The 17,004-nt window shown below is 41.5% G+C and overlaps 1 protein-coding gene across 5 annotated transcripts in view; it reads left to right on the top strand.

Annotated features, from left to right (window-relative positions):
• prx (periaxin) overlaps positions 1-17,004 on the top strand; it is a 36,690-nt gene that overhangs the window by 17,426 nt on the left and 2,260 nt on the right. For all 5 annotated transcript variants that reach the window (XM_044120032.1, XM_044120037.1, XM_044120035.1 and 2 more), the window contains exons 3-8: positions 1,432-1,539; positions 1,639-1,764; positions 2,094-2,253; positions 4,879-5,072; positions 5,462-5,682; positions 5,775-16,984. In XM_044120032.1, the coding sequence (XP_043975967.1) occupies positions 1,432-1,539; positions 1,639-1,764; positions 2,094-2,253; positions 4,879-5,072; positions 5,462-5,682; positions 5,775-16,984 (12,019 nt within the window). The remainder of the gene's footprint in view (positions 1-1,431; positions 1,540-1,638; positions 1,765-2,093; positions 2,254-4,878; positions 5,073-5,461; positions 5,683-5,774; positions 16,985-17,004) is intronic.

Below are 17,004 nucleotides of genomic sequence, written 5' to 3'. Positions count from 1 at the left end.
TGAAGACACACGAGGTTAGCTTTAAAAAGAAAATCAAAGTGGATGAAACTGGGCTGAACTTTGTGTCTCATGCAGGAATAATTATAACAGTATCACTATTTTAGGACCGGAAACGCGCTGCTGCGCTACCGGTCACACCAGCAAAGTGTCGGGACGCAATGTTTTCACAGGATTTACCGGGCAAGAGTTCATGAGACAAAACGTGGAAGGAGGTCTGGCAGACGGGGTCACGACACGCTTCCTCCAGAACGGGAGGAAGAGGTGAAGCGATCCGAATCCAGCTCAGCCGAAAGGCAGGAAACCCAGTGGAACCAGAGCAGGAGTTTCTAGTTTTATAGTCAGAACTCGTCACTCTACATTTAATCAACGGTTTGACGTTTTATTGAGTTTAGCATCTGTACAGGGGAGACATTGTGTTTGGATTTTCATTTCAATCGCACCAAGAATGTTTGAGTTCCCAAAGATGGGAGACTCTTCTGGTTCTGGTTCTGGCCCGCTCTTCACCCCCAGAACCAGAAGCAAGTACGGAGAAGAAACATTCAGCTTCTATAGAAGCCCATTTGTGCCACAAATCTGGAGTAAACCTGCAGAAAACTGCAGAACTGCTGAAACACTCACTTCCTCTGGTAAGAGTTTCCTTTGATTACCGTAATTTCCGGACTATAGAGCGCACCTGATTATAAGCCGCACCCCCTACATTTTTAAAGGAGACACATTTTGTACATACATAAGCCGCATGTGCCTACATTGAAACATGAGATATTTACGGTACACAGAAAGTGTTTTTAAAGTTTTAATAATATGCCGTAGGTTTTCTTTCTGAACAGCAGCAATATAGCAAAACAACACTAACAGGGCTGGTTTAAATAACATACAGTTAAAAGTCACGGAGAGCCGTCATCCTCTTCCTCCTGTGCACTGAAACCATGGAAGTTCTTCCTCAGTGTCTGTTTCCTTCTTTATCTGCTCAATTGCTTTTAACTTGAAAGCTGCATCATATGCATTTCTTCTTGCATTCTCCATGATGAGGGTCTGTTCAAGCTCATTTTATTCATGCAAAAAGCACGATGTTACATTAGTCTTCCTCTACAGATATATTCAAGATGTCTCACGCTTACCTTTTCTGCTCCAGCGCCCCTACTGGCCGTTAGAAAAAATTCATAAATAAGCCGCATCGTTGTATAAGCAGCAGGGTTGAAAGTGTGAGACAAAAGTCGCGGCTTATAGTCCGGAAATTACGGTAATAATAAATGTAAAATTCACAAACATTTCTGATGCTTATTGATCATTTTAACGATGGCGCTAACAAAATCAGATTTCTGTTATTTGATGTTATTTGTTTTACAATGTGAAGCACTTTGAACGGCCGTGTTGCTGAAATTTGCAATACAAACAAACTTATTTGATTGATTGATTGATTTCTGCATTCAGGTGAAAGACAAGCGGCGGTCTCCCCCCTCTTCCAGATCGCCCTCGGCTTCGCAGCGCAACCCTCACCACAGTGGCACCGCGGACGACCAGGAGAGCCCAGAGCGCGTGGTCAGACACATTACAGCACTTTCATAAGAACGCATGTCTTCCTACATAAATGCTATGTTGAGTCGACCATAAAGTGAGATTTTATTCTTCTGTCTGCAGGTGCAGAAGGAGAAACTACATGCAGAGCTGAAGCAGGTGTTGAGTCAGAAAAGAAGTAATTTACGAGAGTCGACCTGCAAACTGGCCGAACCAGAGATGGATTCAGAGTCTGCAGAAGATCAGACAGTAAGCAGGGCAACATTAATCACAGATTTTGATATATAGAAGGGTTTTCAAAAAGTAAATCCTGATAACACGGAGTTCCCCACAGAAACCTACACCAGTCATCCAGCAGCTGTCTGTGATTTAGAGTTAAAAAATGTTTAAAATAGGCAGGAAATTAGAAAATCTGACAAAGTAACTGTAAATGTGTTACTGGAAGACATTAACAATACAAAAACACCAGCAATAAAGTCTTTAAAAACGGCAAATATTAAAGATAAACGATGGCAAAACCTACAGAGAAACACCTGCAGTGTATCTGGATGTGAGGATTTATTTTTCTCGTGTTTCAGAGTGTGGAGGAAATCTCCAAGGCCGTGGAGATCGTGGTGGAGACGGAGGCGGAGGCCGGAGCCAGCGGCTACAGCGTGACGGGTGGAGGACAGCACGGGATCTTTGTCAAAGACGTCCTCAAAGACTCTCCAGCTGCTAAACACCTGAGTCTGCAGCAAGGTACCGTATTCCCCGGACTATCAGAGCACCGGATTGTAAGGCACACTGTCGATGAATCGTCTATTTTCAATCTCTTTTCATTTATAACGCGATCCGGACTATAAGGCGCGTTTGTATCTCTTCTGTGTTCGTCTCGGATCCGTGACAGAAACATTCAGGTTTACTGTATTTATTCTAACAAAAGAGGAAATGAAGGTGGTGGCTAACTTCAGTCCAGCAGCTTCAGTTACAGATGGCGACAGAAAAATATTGTACAGTATTTAACATAAATTCATGTCATTAATACACATAACTAATACCATCTTTAACATAAATAACCATGTACAGGAAATAAAATCACACATGCAACAATCAGAGATTATCACACCGTTTATAACTGAAACATTGTTTAAAAATTAAACCTTACCCAACAGGAAAACTAGGCGTCTTTTATTTTGTAAACAGCAAACATGCTAAATCTGCTATGACATATTTGTGTCATTGTAGAAAAACATAGTAGTACATTTCTGCTAAAAAGCTTTTCCAAACGTTTTGAGAGTAATCTCAGAAATATTTGCTAGAGATATTATAAATTCTCCACAAAAAAAATGGAAATTTCTGTATTTCAAATGTTGAAAATTATCCTTAAAAAGAATTCTGGAAATTTTGATTTTGACATTTTTGATCTCCTGTATCTGACTAAAAAGTTACTTGTAAGCAGTTTTGTCAAATTTCAAGTATACTAAGAGAATTGCACTAGAAACAACATTAAAATACTTGGTGATATTTTGTGTTTTTACAGTGTAGTGCAGCAATTTTTGGTTAAAACTTAAATGTTGCTGTTCATAGTTGCTCTCGCTGATTAGAAGGCAGTTTTTTTTCGGTATCTAGATGTGCAAACCTGACAGAAACTGCAGCAAGATTTGTTTCTGGAAAGCATCGAGTCAGAACCCATCCAATCACTGAACAGATGCTTAGAACAGATAAATGTGTGGATGTGCCAAAACTTCCTCCAGCTGAACAGAAACAAAACTGAAGTTATTATTTTTGGACCTAAAGAGGAACGATCTAGAGTTATAGATCTAGAGTTATAGATCTAGAGTCAGTGCACAGCTTCAGTTATTACAACTAAAAACCAGTGATCAGGCCAGAAACCTGGGAGTAATGATGGACTCTGACCTGAACCTCCGGGCCACATAAAGACAGTTACAAAGACGGCCTTCTATCACCTGAAGAACATTTCTAGGATTAAAGGACTAATGTCTCAGCCAGATCTAGAGAAACTCATCCATGCGTTTATCTTCAGTCGTATTGATTATTGTAACGGCGTCTTCACAGGTCTGTCCAACAAATCAATCAAACAGCTACAGCTGATCCAGAATGCTGCTGCTCGTGTTCTAACTAAAACCAGGAAGATGGAGCACATAACACCAGTTTTAATGTCCCTCCACTGGCTCCCTGTAGCTCAAAGAATAGACTTTAAAATACTGTTGTTAGTTTATAAATCACTGAATGGTTTAGCACCACAATACATTAAAGATCTGCTGCTGTTGTATCAACCTTCCAGAACCTCTAAGGTTCTGGTTCTGGTTCTGCTCTGCATCCCCAGAACCAGAACCAAACGAGGAGAAGCGGCATTTAGCATCTATGCACCAAAAATCTGGAACAAACTTCCAGAAAACTGTAAAACAGCAGAAACACTGACTTCCTTTAAATCTCAACTAAAAACCCACTTGTTTAGAGTTGAATTTGAAACGTAATCAATTGCAAATTTATTGATGGAATCTGACTTGATGTTGTTTTTATTGTTGATTCTATGCTGCATTGTGTTTCAGTGTTTGATTTGATGTAAAGCACTTTGAAATGCCTTGCTGCTGAAATGTGCTATACAAATAAAGTTTGATTTGATTTGATTTGATGCCGGTTGGATAGAAATCCTGTTTTTAATGTTAAAACGCATCAAAAAGTGCGCCTTTACTGAACATAATTTCAAATTTATGACAAATTTTGCACCAAAACAGGTGAATATTTGCTGATTCACGGGGAACACTTTGCGACCGGCAGCTCATTCGTGTGATTAGTTTGTAAGATCATGCCAAAAATGTTGACAGCAATCTCAGAAATTTGCTAGAAATGTCAAAAATAAAATTAAATTTCTGAATTTCAAACGTCAAAACGTTGAAAACTTTCAAGTTTTATAGAAAATTCCTGAGATTAATCACAGGATTTCTGAGTTTTCGTTGGAAATTTACTCCTTTTCTCTATCAACAAAGACCCAAATACACCGTCGTAAAAATCCCTCTCAGGTTTTTTATGCACTATAAATATCGGGCTACTTTAGTTGCTTGATTTTAGGTTGTTTTTTTTATTTTGCCCACGTGGCAAAAAGTTTGGACACCCCTGAACTTTAACCTACAACATCAATTAGATTCTTAAATAAAATTTGGATTCAAATTTACAGGCTGAAAGTGAGCCATCAAGTCATTTATCTAAAGAAACTGATTCCCAGTGTTTATTGTCAGAATAAAGGTTAGTTTTATGTTTTGCGATGGTAGGCCGGTATCTACAGCACAAACATCCTCAGCTTTACAGTGATGGACCCTAATATTGGTATTTTCTGATTGATTTATAATCTCCTCTCTGAAGGTGATCAGCTGCTGAGTGCGAAGGTCTACTTTGACAACGTGCGCTATGAGGACGCGCTGAAGATCCTTCAGTGCGCAGAGCCATATAAGGTCAGCTTCCAGGTCAAGAGGACCGTTCCTAAAGCTGACCTCAGCGTCCGGCCAAGAGTTCCCAGCCTGGAGGTCAAAGGTCCCAAGGCCAAGATGGCTAAAATGGTAACCAGATATTTTCTTAAGACTTGCATTTTAAAGGAGGAACAGGTTGAGCTAATAGTTCTGTTTTCGAACTGAGCTTGGAGAGAAACTACTAAACGTTCTCCCTCTACTGCTACTACCTTTTATTTGGACCGTTCCAGTTGTTTTGGATTCCCCTCCATTGGTACATCTCCTCGCTTTCTGATTGGCTACATGTCACATTCAACAGACTACGTTCTCGTTGGTCCCCAGGAATAACTCCACTAGAACTGCAATATCGTTCCGCAAACAATCCAACAAAAATATCCTTTAAGTTACAAAGAGGCTCAACAAAAAGCTGTTCGAAACTTCTTCAAACTGCGTTTATCCACTGAAATACCACATTCAGAAAATTTGCTTTTCTGTTCCAGAGTTTGAAAGGCATGAAACCGTTTAAGATCCAGAAGAAAAGAGGGGGTCGTTTTGGTCTGAAGAGGCTGAAAGAGAAGCGCAAGGAGGAGCTGGTGATCGAGGGAACGCCTCCACCAGCTGAAGTTGACGTGGAGTTTTCACTTCCTAAGTTAAACCAGAGGAAGTCTGACGTAGAGGTCAGAGGAACAGGAAGCGTTGGAAAGGCAAAAAGGAGGATCAGGTTAGTTTAACTCCAACAAATACTGTTCTGGTTGGATGTTAGATTCATATCCGGGGTTCTGCTTACAGTTCGGACTGTGGGTGTGTTTTCAGGTTCCCCCATATGAAAGCGAAGGGACGCAGTGGTGCGGGAGGAAAACTGGAACTGGAGGGACATGAGAGCATCCCTTCGTCTGAAATACCTGGAGCTAAAGTGAAAGCCAAAGGACAGGGACACAAGTTTGGGATCGTATTTCCCAAGACGAAACACGCAAAGTCGGGTTCTTCCACGGGAAGCGTGGAGCTCAGGCCTCCAGAGATAAGCGTCCAGCCGCCGTCGGTGGAGGTCAGTTTGTCTGGTAAAAAAGACAAAAACGTGGAGAAGAGAGGCTCAAAGTTTAGCCCCCCAGATGTGGAGTTTGCCTTCCCCTCAGGAAAAGCCGAGGCATCTCTGCCCAGCGTGAAGGGAAGCGCGGAGATCAAGGCTCCCAAAGTAGACGTCAAAGGAGAAGCTGATGTCAGCAAGGAAGATGCAAAACTCAGAATACCAAAGTTGAAACTACCCAAAATCAGACTCTCACGCCACTCGGATGAGATAGACGGTGAAATCAAGGTGAAAGCGGAGGGAATGAAAGTACCTCACGCTGACATCAAAACTCCAACAGCTGAAATTAGAGGTGATGGAGAATTTAGTGTTCCTAAAGTGGAGGTCACCAAACCAAAAACTAAAGGAGACGTATCAGGAAAAGCTGCCTCAGTTCAAATGCCCTCAGTTGATATTTCTTTGCCAAACGTAAAGGGAAAGTCTGGCACAAGTTATTCAGTCCCAGGGATTGAAGGAGCAGGGAAGTCAGAGATCAACATGCCTGCTATCGATATCTCCGGACCCGATGCTGGTCTGGAGTTTGATTCCGGTCAGAGAATTCCCGATGAAGTGGAGGGAACTGTGAAAGGGCCCAAAATCTCTCTGCCAAAGGTTGACATCTCCTTACCAAAGATGGAAGCTCCTGGTGTCAATGTTAAAGGGCCAGGAAGTGCAGGAAAGTTCAACCCACCTTCTGTTGACGTCTCTTTTGCAAAGATGAAATCAGACGGAGCGGATGTGGACATGGACTATTACGTTGGTGGTGACGGAAAGTTTAAACTGCCTGATTTTGACGTAACTCTTCCTAAAATGAATTCACCAGACGTGGAAGTGGGATTCAAATTGCCCAAAGTAGATTTAACTCTTCCAAAAAGCAACGCAGGAGCACCTGACGGTGAAGGAAAGGGAGAATTTCAGCTGCCATCTGTTGATGTCTCGCTGCCCACACTGAAGGCGGGCGAGCTGGAAGTCGGCACTGAAGGCCAAAAAATGAAAGGTGGCAAATTTGAAATGCCTGGTATTCCATTGCCTAAAGGAAAAATAAAGGGAGACATTGAGGGGGACAAATTCAAAATACCTTCGATAGATGTATCTCTGCCAAAACTAAAACCAGAAGGGCACGTAAAAACCCATAAGCTCGAGGTTGAAGGTGTAATTCCTGTGCCTTCTGTAAATATGTCTGTGCCAAAAGGAAAGGCAGAGGGCGATGTTGAAATAGGAAGTCCGGGTGCAAAAGGAGGAAAGTTCAAAATGCCTTCTGTCAACATCAAACTCCCAAAAATGGCAACAGCTGGGGCTGAGGTTGACATTGAAACTGAGCTGCCATCAGCAGATGTTTCTGTACCTAAACCCAAGGGTGAGCTTGACATTGAAGGAAAAGTGGAGGGAGGCAAATTCAGCGTGCCTTCTGTAAACATTTCTCTCCCTAAAATGAAACTTCCTGAAGGAGATGTGAGACTAGAAGCTCCCAAACTTCCAAAGATCGACCTCTCGCTTCCGACATCAAGGGAACAAGGCAGTGTGGATCTGGAGGGAAAAGGTGGCGCCAAATTTAAGATGCCAGCATTTGACATCTCATTGCCCAAGAGGAAAACTGAAGACAGAGAACTAGATGTTAAAGAACCTGCAGTCAAAGGAGGAGCAAAATTCAACATGCCATCTCTTGACATTTCGCTCCCTGCAATAAAACCACCTGAGGGGGGAACTGACATCCCCACTGACGGTCCTGAATTTCACATCAAATCACCTACAGCTAATGTCAATTTGAAAGGAACCGGGATCAAAGAAGGGACAATGAGTTTGCCCACAAAAGATATTTCTCTTCCAGAAGAAAAATTAGAGGGGAAGATAACTGTTGAAGGAAAAGGAGGGAAGTTAAAGATGCCTTCACTTGATGTGTCCCTTCCTAAAGTGAAGACACCCAAGGAAAACATTGAGATCTCACTTCCAAAAGGAAAATTAGATGTGGACATAGGAGCTAAAACTAAAGGAGGGCATTTTCATTTACCCTCAGTTGACGTTTCCCTACCCAAAATAAAATCAAAGTCAGGTGAAATCAACATTGAAGGGCCAGAAATTATAGGTGGAGAGGTAAAAGCACCAACTATCGACATCTCCACACCACAAGGAACATTAGAAACTGACATTGATTTTGATGATAAAGGTAACATGGCTGGATTCAATGTGCCGTCTGTAGACATCGACGTACCCACTGTTAAAATTCCAGAAGTAGATGTAAACGTTCAAGGTCCAAAAGTCAAGGGTGACAAATTTGAAATGCCCAGAATTGATCTGTCATTGCCTAGAAGGAAAAATCATGGAAACATTGATATTGACATCCACTCTGGAGTAGATGGAAACTTTGAAATACTTTCTGGTGATACTAAACTTCCTAAAGGAAAAGGCAAATTTGGTGTAAATGTTAAAGGACCAGAGGGAAAAGCAGGAAAACTTTCAATGCCCACATTTAAAGTTTCAGCTCCAAAATTGGATGCACCAGACATCAAAGGAAAGATTGAAATGCCAGCTGTTAATATTTCACCTCCAGAAGGAAAAATGGAAGGAGATCTTGACATTGATGGTCATGGAGCAACAGGAGCTAAATTTCACATGCCTTCATTAAACATTAACCTTCCAAAGATAAAATCTAGGGAAGCTGGTATTGACGTTGAAGGGCTTAAAGGTGAAGAAAAAACATTTGATGTGCCATCAATAGATATTTCAGCACCCAAAATAAAATCTCCAGAGGTAGACATCAACCTCCAGGGTCCAGATGTTGATATTTCACTTCCAAAACCAAAAGTTGATTTTGAAATTGATGTTAAAGACGCCGAAATAAAAGGAGGAAAGACAAAAATCCCAACATTTGACATTTCAATGCCAAAGGTAAACTTTCCTGAAGGTGAAGTCAAAGTAAAGGGTCCTGACTTCAAGGGCAAGAAGATTGAGATGCCAGACATTGACATTTCGCTGCCTAAAGGAAAATCAGATGTGGAAACTGATGGGCATGGCTGGAAAGGCGGGAAGTTTCACATACCCACAGTTGATTTTTCTCTACCAAAGATTAAAGCTAAAGGACCAGAGGTCAACATAGAAGGGCCTGAACTTAAACAAGGAGACATCAGCATGCCTGACATTGACATTTCTCTTCCAAAAGGAAAAGCTGATATCGACCTCAATATTGAAAGTACTGAAGTAAAAGGAGGAAAATTCAAAATACCCAAATTTGATATTTCTCTTCCAAAGAGAAACTGTCCAGAGGGCCATGTGGACATTTCTCTACCAAAAGTAAAAGGAGAAGTTGACACTGATGGTCACGTGGACAAAGAGGCCAAGTTTCAGCTGCCTTCTCTTGATGTTTCTCTCCCTAAAATAAAAGGAGCTGACATTGATCTCGAAGGTCCAGAACTAAAAGGCGACATCACACTACCAAAAGGCAAAATGGAGGGTGATCTAAGCCTCAAAGGCCCTGATGTAAAAGGAGGATTTAACTTGCCAACTGTGGACATCTCATTTCCCAAAGGAAAAACTGATGGAGACTTTGATGTTGAAAGTTCAGAGAGAAAAGGTGGAAAGTTTAAAATTCCAAAATTTGATGTCTCTTTGCCCAAAGTAAGTCTTCCAGAGGGTGATATCAGAATAAAAGACCCAAATATCAAGGGAGAGAAGCTTGAGTTGCCAGACCTTGATATATCAATCCCAAAAGGAAAAGCAAAAGGGGAAATTGAAGCCGGAGGACATGCCAGTAAAGGAAGCAAGTTCCAAATGCCCTCAGTTGACATTTCTCTTCCTAAAATAAAAGGTAAAGGACCAGAGCTGAGTGGTGAAGTTCAAGGTGGAAAGGTAAATTTGCCTTCAGTGGATGTTTCTGCACCTCAACTGAAGTCTCCTGAATTAAATGTTGGTCTTCAGGGTCCGGATGTGAATGTTGATCTTTCACCATCATCATTTAAAGTGCAAGGTGATGTTAACACTGAAGGAATGGACATAAAAGGAGGAAAGTTCAAGATGCCAAAATTTGACGTTTCTTTACCAAAGATTACACTCCCAAAGGTTGATTCCAACATTGAAGGTCCAGAGATTAAAGGAAAAACTAAAATTACAGCTGGTGATATTTCACTTCCAAAAGCTAAAGGACCAGACATCAATTTTGAGGGTCCTGAAATTGAAGGTGGGAAGATAAATTTACCATCTCTTGATATTTCACTTCCCAAAACACAGTCTCCTGATACAGATGCTAGTCTCAAGGCCCCTGAGCTAAAGGGAGGAAAAATCAAAATACCTGCTGTTAATGTCTCCCTCCCTAAAGGAAAGTTTGATGGTGACTTTGATGTTGAGGGCCCTGAGATGAAGGGTGGGAAGTTTAAATTACCAAAATTTGATATATCCTTACCAAAGGTTACTCTCCCAAAGACTGATGTCAGTGTTGATGGGCCAGTCATGAAAGGAGAACTGGAAGTACCATCTGCTGAGATTTCACTGCCCAAACCAAAGACAGATGTAGAAGTTGATGTAGGCAGTAGTAAAAGCAAGTTTCACTTGCCCTCGGTTGATATCTCTTTTCCTACAATCAAAGGAAAGGAAGCCAATGTTGATATTCAAGGACCTAAAATCAAGGGTGATGTGTCACTCCCTAAAATAAAGTCTTCAGACATAGATATTACCATGAAAGGCCCTGACATTGAAGGAGGAAAAATTGATCTACCAAATGTGGATGTTTCACATCCCAAAGGTAACATAGAAGGCAGTGTCAAGGCAGAAGGAACTGAAGTGAAAGGAGAAAAATTTAAGATGCCACAATTTGATGTTTCTCTCCCAAAGATTACCATCCCAAAGGTTGACATCAATGTTGAAGGACCAGATATGAAAGGGAAAATTGAGAAGCCGGCCACTGATATTTTCCTACCAAAAGCGGATGTAGATATAAATGTTGAAAGTGGTAAAGGGGGCAAATTTCACATGCCCACAGTGGATTTCTCTCTTCCACGGGTCAAAGCAAAGGGAACTGACATTGAGATTGAAAAACCCGACATCAAGGGTGAGTTGTCTCTACCTAAAGTAAAGTGTCCAGAGGTAGATATCAGTCTTAGAGGCCCAGAGGTTGAAGTAGGAAAGGTAGTTCAACCAACCCCAGACATCTCATACCCCAAAGGGAAACTTGAAGGTGGCATAGAAGTTGAGGGCCCTGAAGTGAAGGGGGGTAAATTTAAAATGCCAAAAATGGACATGTCTTTACCAAAGGTTAATCTCCCTGAGGGTGATTTGAAGATAAAAGGCCCAGAGTTCAAAACAGGAAAAATTGAGTTGCCAGACATTGATTTGTCACTTCCCAAAGGAAAAGTAAAAGGAGACATTGCAACTGAAGGACATGCTGGGAAGGGAGGGAAATTCCACATGCCAAACATTGACATCTCTCTTCCTAAAATGAAAACCAAAGGAACTGAGATAAATGTTGTAGGTCCAGAATTTAAGGGTGGAAAACTCAACATGCCTGAAGCTAACATTTCACTTCCAAAAGAAAATATTGATGCTGACATCAGCGGTGGAGGTCCGGAATTAAAAGGGGGAAAAGTAAACTTGCCCAAGGTTGATATTTCACTTCCAAAATTTAGTCTCCCGGAGGGGGCTGTCAAAGTCAAAGGTCCTGATGTTAAGGGAAAACTTGAAATCCCAGCCGCTAAAATCTCAACTTCTACAGGAAAAGTTGAGGGTGATATAGATATTCAGGGACAAAGTGACAAAAAAGGCAAGTTTCAACTGCCCTCAGTAGATATCTCTCTTCCTAAAATAAAAACAAAAGGAGTTAACATGGATATTGAAGTACCCAAACCTAAAGGTGAAATATCACTTCAAGGTGGACAATTTGAGGGTGATTTAAATGTTGAAGGACCTAAAGTTAAAGGTAGTAAACTTAAAATGCCCACATTTGATGTCTCGTTGCCCAAAGTCAATCTTCCAGAAGGTGAGCTGAAAATGAAAGGACCTGAAATGAAGGGAGGAAAATTTGACATGCCAGATGTTGACATATCGCTCCCAGGGGGGAAAGCAGGAGGAGAAATTGAAACTGGAATGCTTTCCAACAAAGAAGGCAAGTTTCACATGCCTTCAATTGACATTACTCTTCCTAAAATTACAGCTAAGGGAGCTCATGTAAATGTAGGCGGTCCTCAAATTGAAGGAGGAAAAATCAAAATGCCTACTGTTGATGTTTCCCTTCCTAAAGGAAAGACAGATATTGACCTTGATGTAGAACCACTTGATATGAAGGGTGGGAAGTTTAAATTACCAAAATTTGATATCTCTCTACCAAAGGTTACTCCCCCTAAGGCTGATGCCAGTGTTGAAGGGCCAGACATAAAAGGAGAAATTGAAGTACCAGCTGCTGATATTTCACTTCCAAAAGCAAAGACAGATGTAGAAATTAATGTCAACACAGGTACAAGCAGCAAGTTTCACATTCCCTCGGTTGATCTATCGCTTCCTAAATTCAAAGGAAAGGGAGATGTTGATATTCAAGGGTCTGAAATCAAGGGTGATTTATCATTTCCTAAAGTCAAATCTCCAGAAGTAGATGTCAACCTTAAAAGCCCAGAGGTTGTAGGAGGGAAAATTAACTTACCAGCTGTTGATATTTCACTCCCCAAAGGAAAAGTTGATGGTGACTATGAGTTTGAGGGTGTTGAGGGCAAGAGGGGTAAGTTTAAAATGCCAATAATTGATGTGTCTTTACCAAAGGTGAGCCTTCCTGAAGGGAATGTTAAAATTAAAGGCCCGGACATCAAGGCAGGAAACATTGAGATGCCAGACATTGATTTATCTCTTCCAAAACCAAAGGTTGAAGGAGAAATTGACACTGATGGATATGCTAAGAAAGGAGGCAAGTTTCATATACCTTCTATGCATCTTCCTGACATGAAAGCAAAGGAACCGCAAGCCAACTTAAAAGGTCCTGAAATTGATGTTGATATCAAGGGTCCAGATGTAAAAGGAGGAACAGGTGGAAAGTTCCACATGCCAACTCTTGACATAAATATGCCCAAATTTGATCTGGACCTAAGCCTTCCATCTGGGTCAAAGGATAAAGGCCTTAAAGTTGACATCATTGGTCCTGATGCAGCTGGAGATTTGGAGATGTCAGGTCTGAAAGGTAATCTCAAACCAGCCCAATTGGAGGTTAGGACTGAAGATGTAGAAGGTCCAGGTGCATCACTGAAACTTCCCTCAGTCAAGCTACCAACAGTTGACATTTCAGCCCCAAAAGTGGATCTAGACTTTGGCCTTAACAAACCTAAAGGTGATGATGTTGAAGTTGAACTTTTGAAAGCAGAGGGAGGAAGACCTTCTTCAGGTGGTAGCTTTGATTTGCCTGATGTCTCCCTCAAAGTGCCTAGTTTCACTTTTCCCCGGTTTGGTGTAAAGTCAAAGAGTGGTGATTTGGAGACATCCGGACTCAAGGGAGATACTTCCCTCCATCCACCAAATGTCGAAGGAGAGATGAGGGCACCATCAGTGGAATTTGATGGGGATGGAAAAGTCAAAATGAAGAAAGTAAAAATAAAAATGCCTTTATTTGGAATATCTAAAAAAGATACCGATGCATCAGTGTCTTGTCCTGATGTTGATGTTAACCTGAAAAAAGGAAAAGCTGACATTCCTCACCTGGATTTCAGGACTGAGAGCCCAGACAAGGCAAAACATAAAGTAAAGTTTCCAAAGTTCAAAATGTCATCTCCAAAGGTTCAACTTCCAGAAGGAGAGGTTGATGCTAAAGGGGAAGCTGAAGTGGATAAAAAGAGTGGCTTTCACGCACCTGATGTCACTCTCAAGTTACCAAAGTTCTCAATCCCAGGATTTGGCTCCAAGGAAAAAGATTTAGGTAAACCAAGTGATACACTTCAAGCCCAGGGCAAAGTTAAGATGCCTTCTGTTGAGCTGTCACTCCCAGAGGCTAAATCACCAGAGATGGAGGTTCTTTTACCTAAAACAGAAGTTGATGTTTCAGAAGCAGATATTAAAGGCTACGAAGGAAACCTTAAAATTCCCAAAATGCCTAAGATTGCTGTTTCTATTCCCAAAGTAGACCTGGATGTGTCTCTCCCAAAAAGTAAATCCCAAGAGATTGAAGGACCAGATATGGAACTTAAAGGAGGTGACAGAAAATTCAAAATGCCTCAAGTAACAATGCCAACATTAAATGTGAGTCTTCCTAAAGGAAAATCTAAAGATCTCAATATACCTAAAACTGAAATAGAGGGTGATGGAGGGAAGTTTAAAATGCCTTATGTCAAAATGCCCACTGTTGATATAAATGTACCAAAGGCTGATATTTCACTGCCACAAGCAAAATTGGAAGCCCCTGAAATTGAAATGGAGGGAACTACAGAGCAAAAGTTCAAAATTCCCAGGGTTGACATCTCTCTTCCAAAGGGTAAAGTCCAAGGAAGTGAGGCAGCTGACATGGATGGAGAAAGAGGAAAAATAAAAATGCCTTGCATAAAGATGCCACATGTTGATATCTCTCTCCCCAAGGGAAAAATTGAAGGTCCAGATGTGGAAATCAAAGGAGAGGGGGGAAAATTCAAGATGCCACAAATCAGCATGCCGTCTGTTGATGTTTCACTCTCTAAAGGAAAAGTTGAAGGTCCAAATGTTCAGATGGAGGGCACGTCTGAAGACACAGTCAAATTACCTCAATATAAAATGCCAAATGTTGAGGTTTTTCTGCCCAAGGGACAGATTGAAGGTCCCGATGTAGAGCTCAAAGGAGAAAAGGGAGCTTTTAAGATGCCCCAGATTGGTATGCCATCTGTTGAAATAACCCTTCCTAAAGGAAAGGTTGAAGGTTTAGATATTGAAGGCGATGGAGGAGCAAAATTCAAAATGCCTTATGTAAAATTGCCTTCAGTTGGCACATCCGTATCTAAAGGAAAAACTGCTGACCCAAATGCTGGAATTACAGGAAATTTGGGAGGAAAATTCAAAGGGCCTCATGTAAAAATGCCAAATGTGGACTTCTCAGTCAACAAAGGAATAGATGGTCCAGATGTGGAGATTGAGGGTGAAGGTGGAAAGCTTAGGATGCCACACTTTAATATGCCTTCAGTTGATATATCATTACCCAAGGGAAGAATTGAGAGTCCTGATATTGAGATAGGAGATACAGAGGGCAAAATAAAAATGCCTCACCTGAAAAAGCCAAATGTTAACATCTCTTTACCCAAAGGAAACGCTGCCAAATTTGAAGGAACAGAGTTAAACGTATCCGCTGGAGACATTTCTTTGCCAAAGGATAAAACTCCAGGCCCCAACACTGGCATTAAGAGTGAGGGAGGAAAGTTCAAGTTGCCAAAACTTGATATATCTCTTCCCAAAGTAAAACCTTCTATGGAAGCTCCAGAGATGGACATAAAGAAAGAAGGACAACTCAAGATGCCAAGTACAGACAAATCTAGTGGGGAAACTGAGGTAGAGGGTGGAACTATCAAACTACCCCATATAAAGATGCCTGAAGTTGATATTTCCCTTCCTAAAGGTAAAGGTAGTGAAGTTCCTACTAGGGAGATGGAAGTTGCAGGTCCAGATGCCAAACTTGCAAAGGAAAAAATATCAATGCCAAAGGATAAAATACCCAAACCCGAGCCTGGGTTACAAGTGGTAAGACCAGATCGGAAGGCCGATTTTAATATTGAGGGAGAGAGCAAAGGCATAAAGGTGAAAATACCAACGATAGATATTGAAGGTCCAAAAGAAGAACTGAACATAGGATTTCAAAAAGGGGATGTTAAGATGGACAAGAAAAAAATTGTATTGCCAGACCTGGATCTAAACACGTCAGGAGTCGACAGCAAAGTTAAGAAGGGAAAGAAGGGGAAGAAATTCAAGATAGGAATGCCAAAAATGAAAGGTGTTGAAGATGTAACCACAGAAGTAAAACACAGTGGTGACAGTGATGTCAAAAACAATGGCCATGCAACTGATAAATGTCAAGTTAACATCACAGCACCAGAGGTGACGTTACCAAGCATTAGCCTCAAAACAGGCTCAGGTACCAAAGGAGGTCCGTCATCTTCCAGTAAAGAAGTCAAAGTACCTAGAATACCTGATATAGAGTTTGATATTGGTACATCACAAGATGAAGATGATGACAAACCAGAAACGGAGAAGAAAGTCAAGATCCCTAAATTTGGGGTCCCATTACCCTCCATCTCTTCTCCTGAAGGAAGGATGGATATCCACAGACCAGAATTTCGGTATGAGGGTCCTAAAATGCCCAAAGTCAAGAAAGCTGTTTTTGTTTTGGTGAATCCAAATGAAATAGAGCAGGCATCTGCAAGCATTACACCCCCAAACAAGAAGACAACAACTGAAACTGAGACAGAAGATGTCAAAGGGAAGATGCCCAAAATCAAAACAAAGTCAAGCTTTGGGAAGTCTAAAGATAAATCATCTGAAAGAGAAGCAGAGGAAGAGGAAAAGTCAAAGGGAGCAAAGATTAAAATACCCAAAGTTTCATTTTCGTCAGGCAAATCAGGGTCAGCTGATGTCACTTCGAAGGGAGACAGTTCAAGTGTCAATGGAGAAAAAGCTGAAACTCATCACAAGGATGATAAAGGGACATTTGGAGGCAAAATCAAACTTCCAAAGGTGGAGTTTACTAGTCCGTACAGCAAGATGGCATCAGGGGATAAAATGGGAAAGGACTCATCAGAAGTAAAGGGTGACCTCCAAGGGGCTGAAACTCCAGACAAAATGGCCTTAGAGGAAGTGGTGTCATCTCATGCCCGAACAGAGATGTTGGACAGGGACAGTTCAGAGTCTCCACTGGGTTTTGGTGCAGAGTTCACATCAACGAAGGCTCAGATGTGGAGTGAGGTGGAGAGCAGAAGCAGAGAGGGAGAGGAAAAGGAATCTACCTCCTGGTTCAAGGTCCCCAAGTTCACACTGAAGCCCCATGCCACAGGTAGGAACAGACCCACCAGC

This window comes from Gambusia affinis, linkage group LG06, assembly GCF_019740435.1.
Source record: "Gambusia affinis linkage group LG06, SWU_Gaff_1.0, whole genome shotgun sequence".
NCBI lineage: Eukaryota > Metazoa > Chordata > Actinopteri > Cyprinodontiformes > Poeciliidae > Gambusia > Gambusia affinis.
The sequence above is the reverse complement of the archived record's forward strand: the minus strand, read 5'-3'. Positions and strand labels throughout refer to the sequence as shown.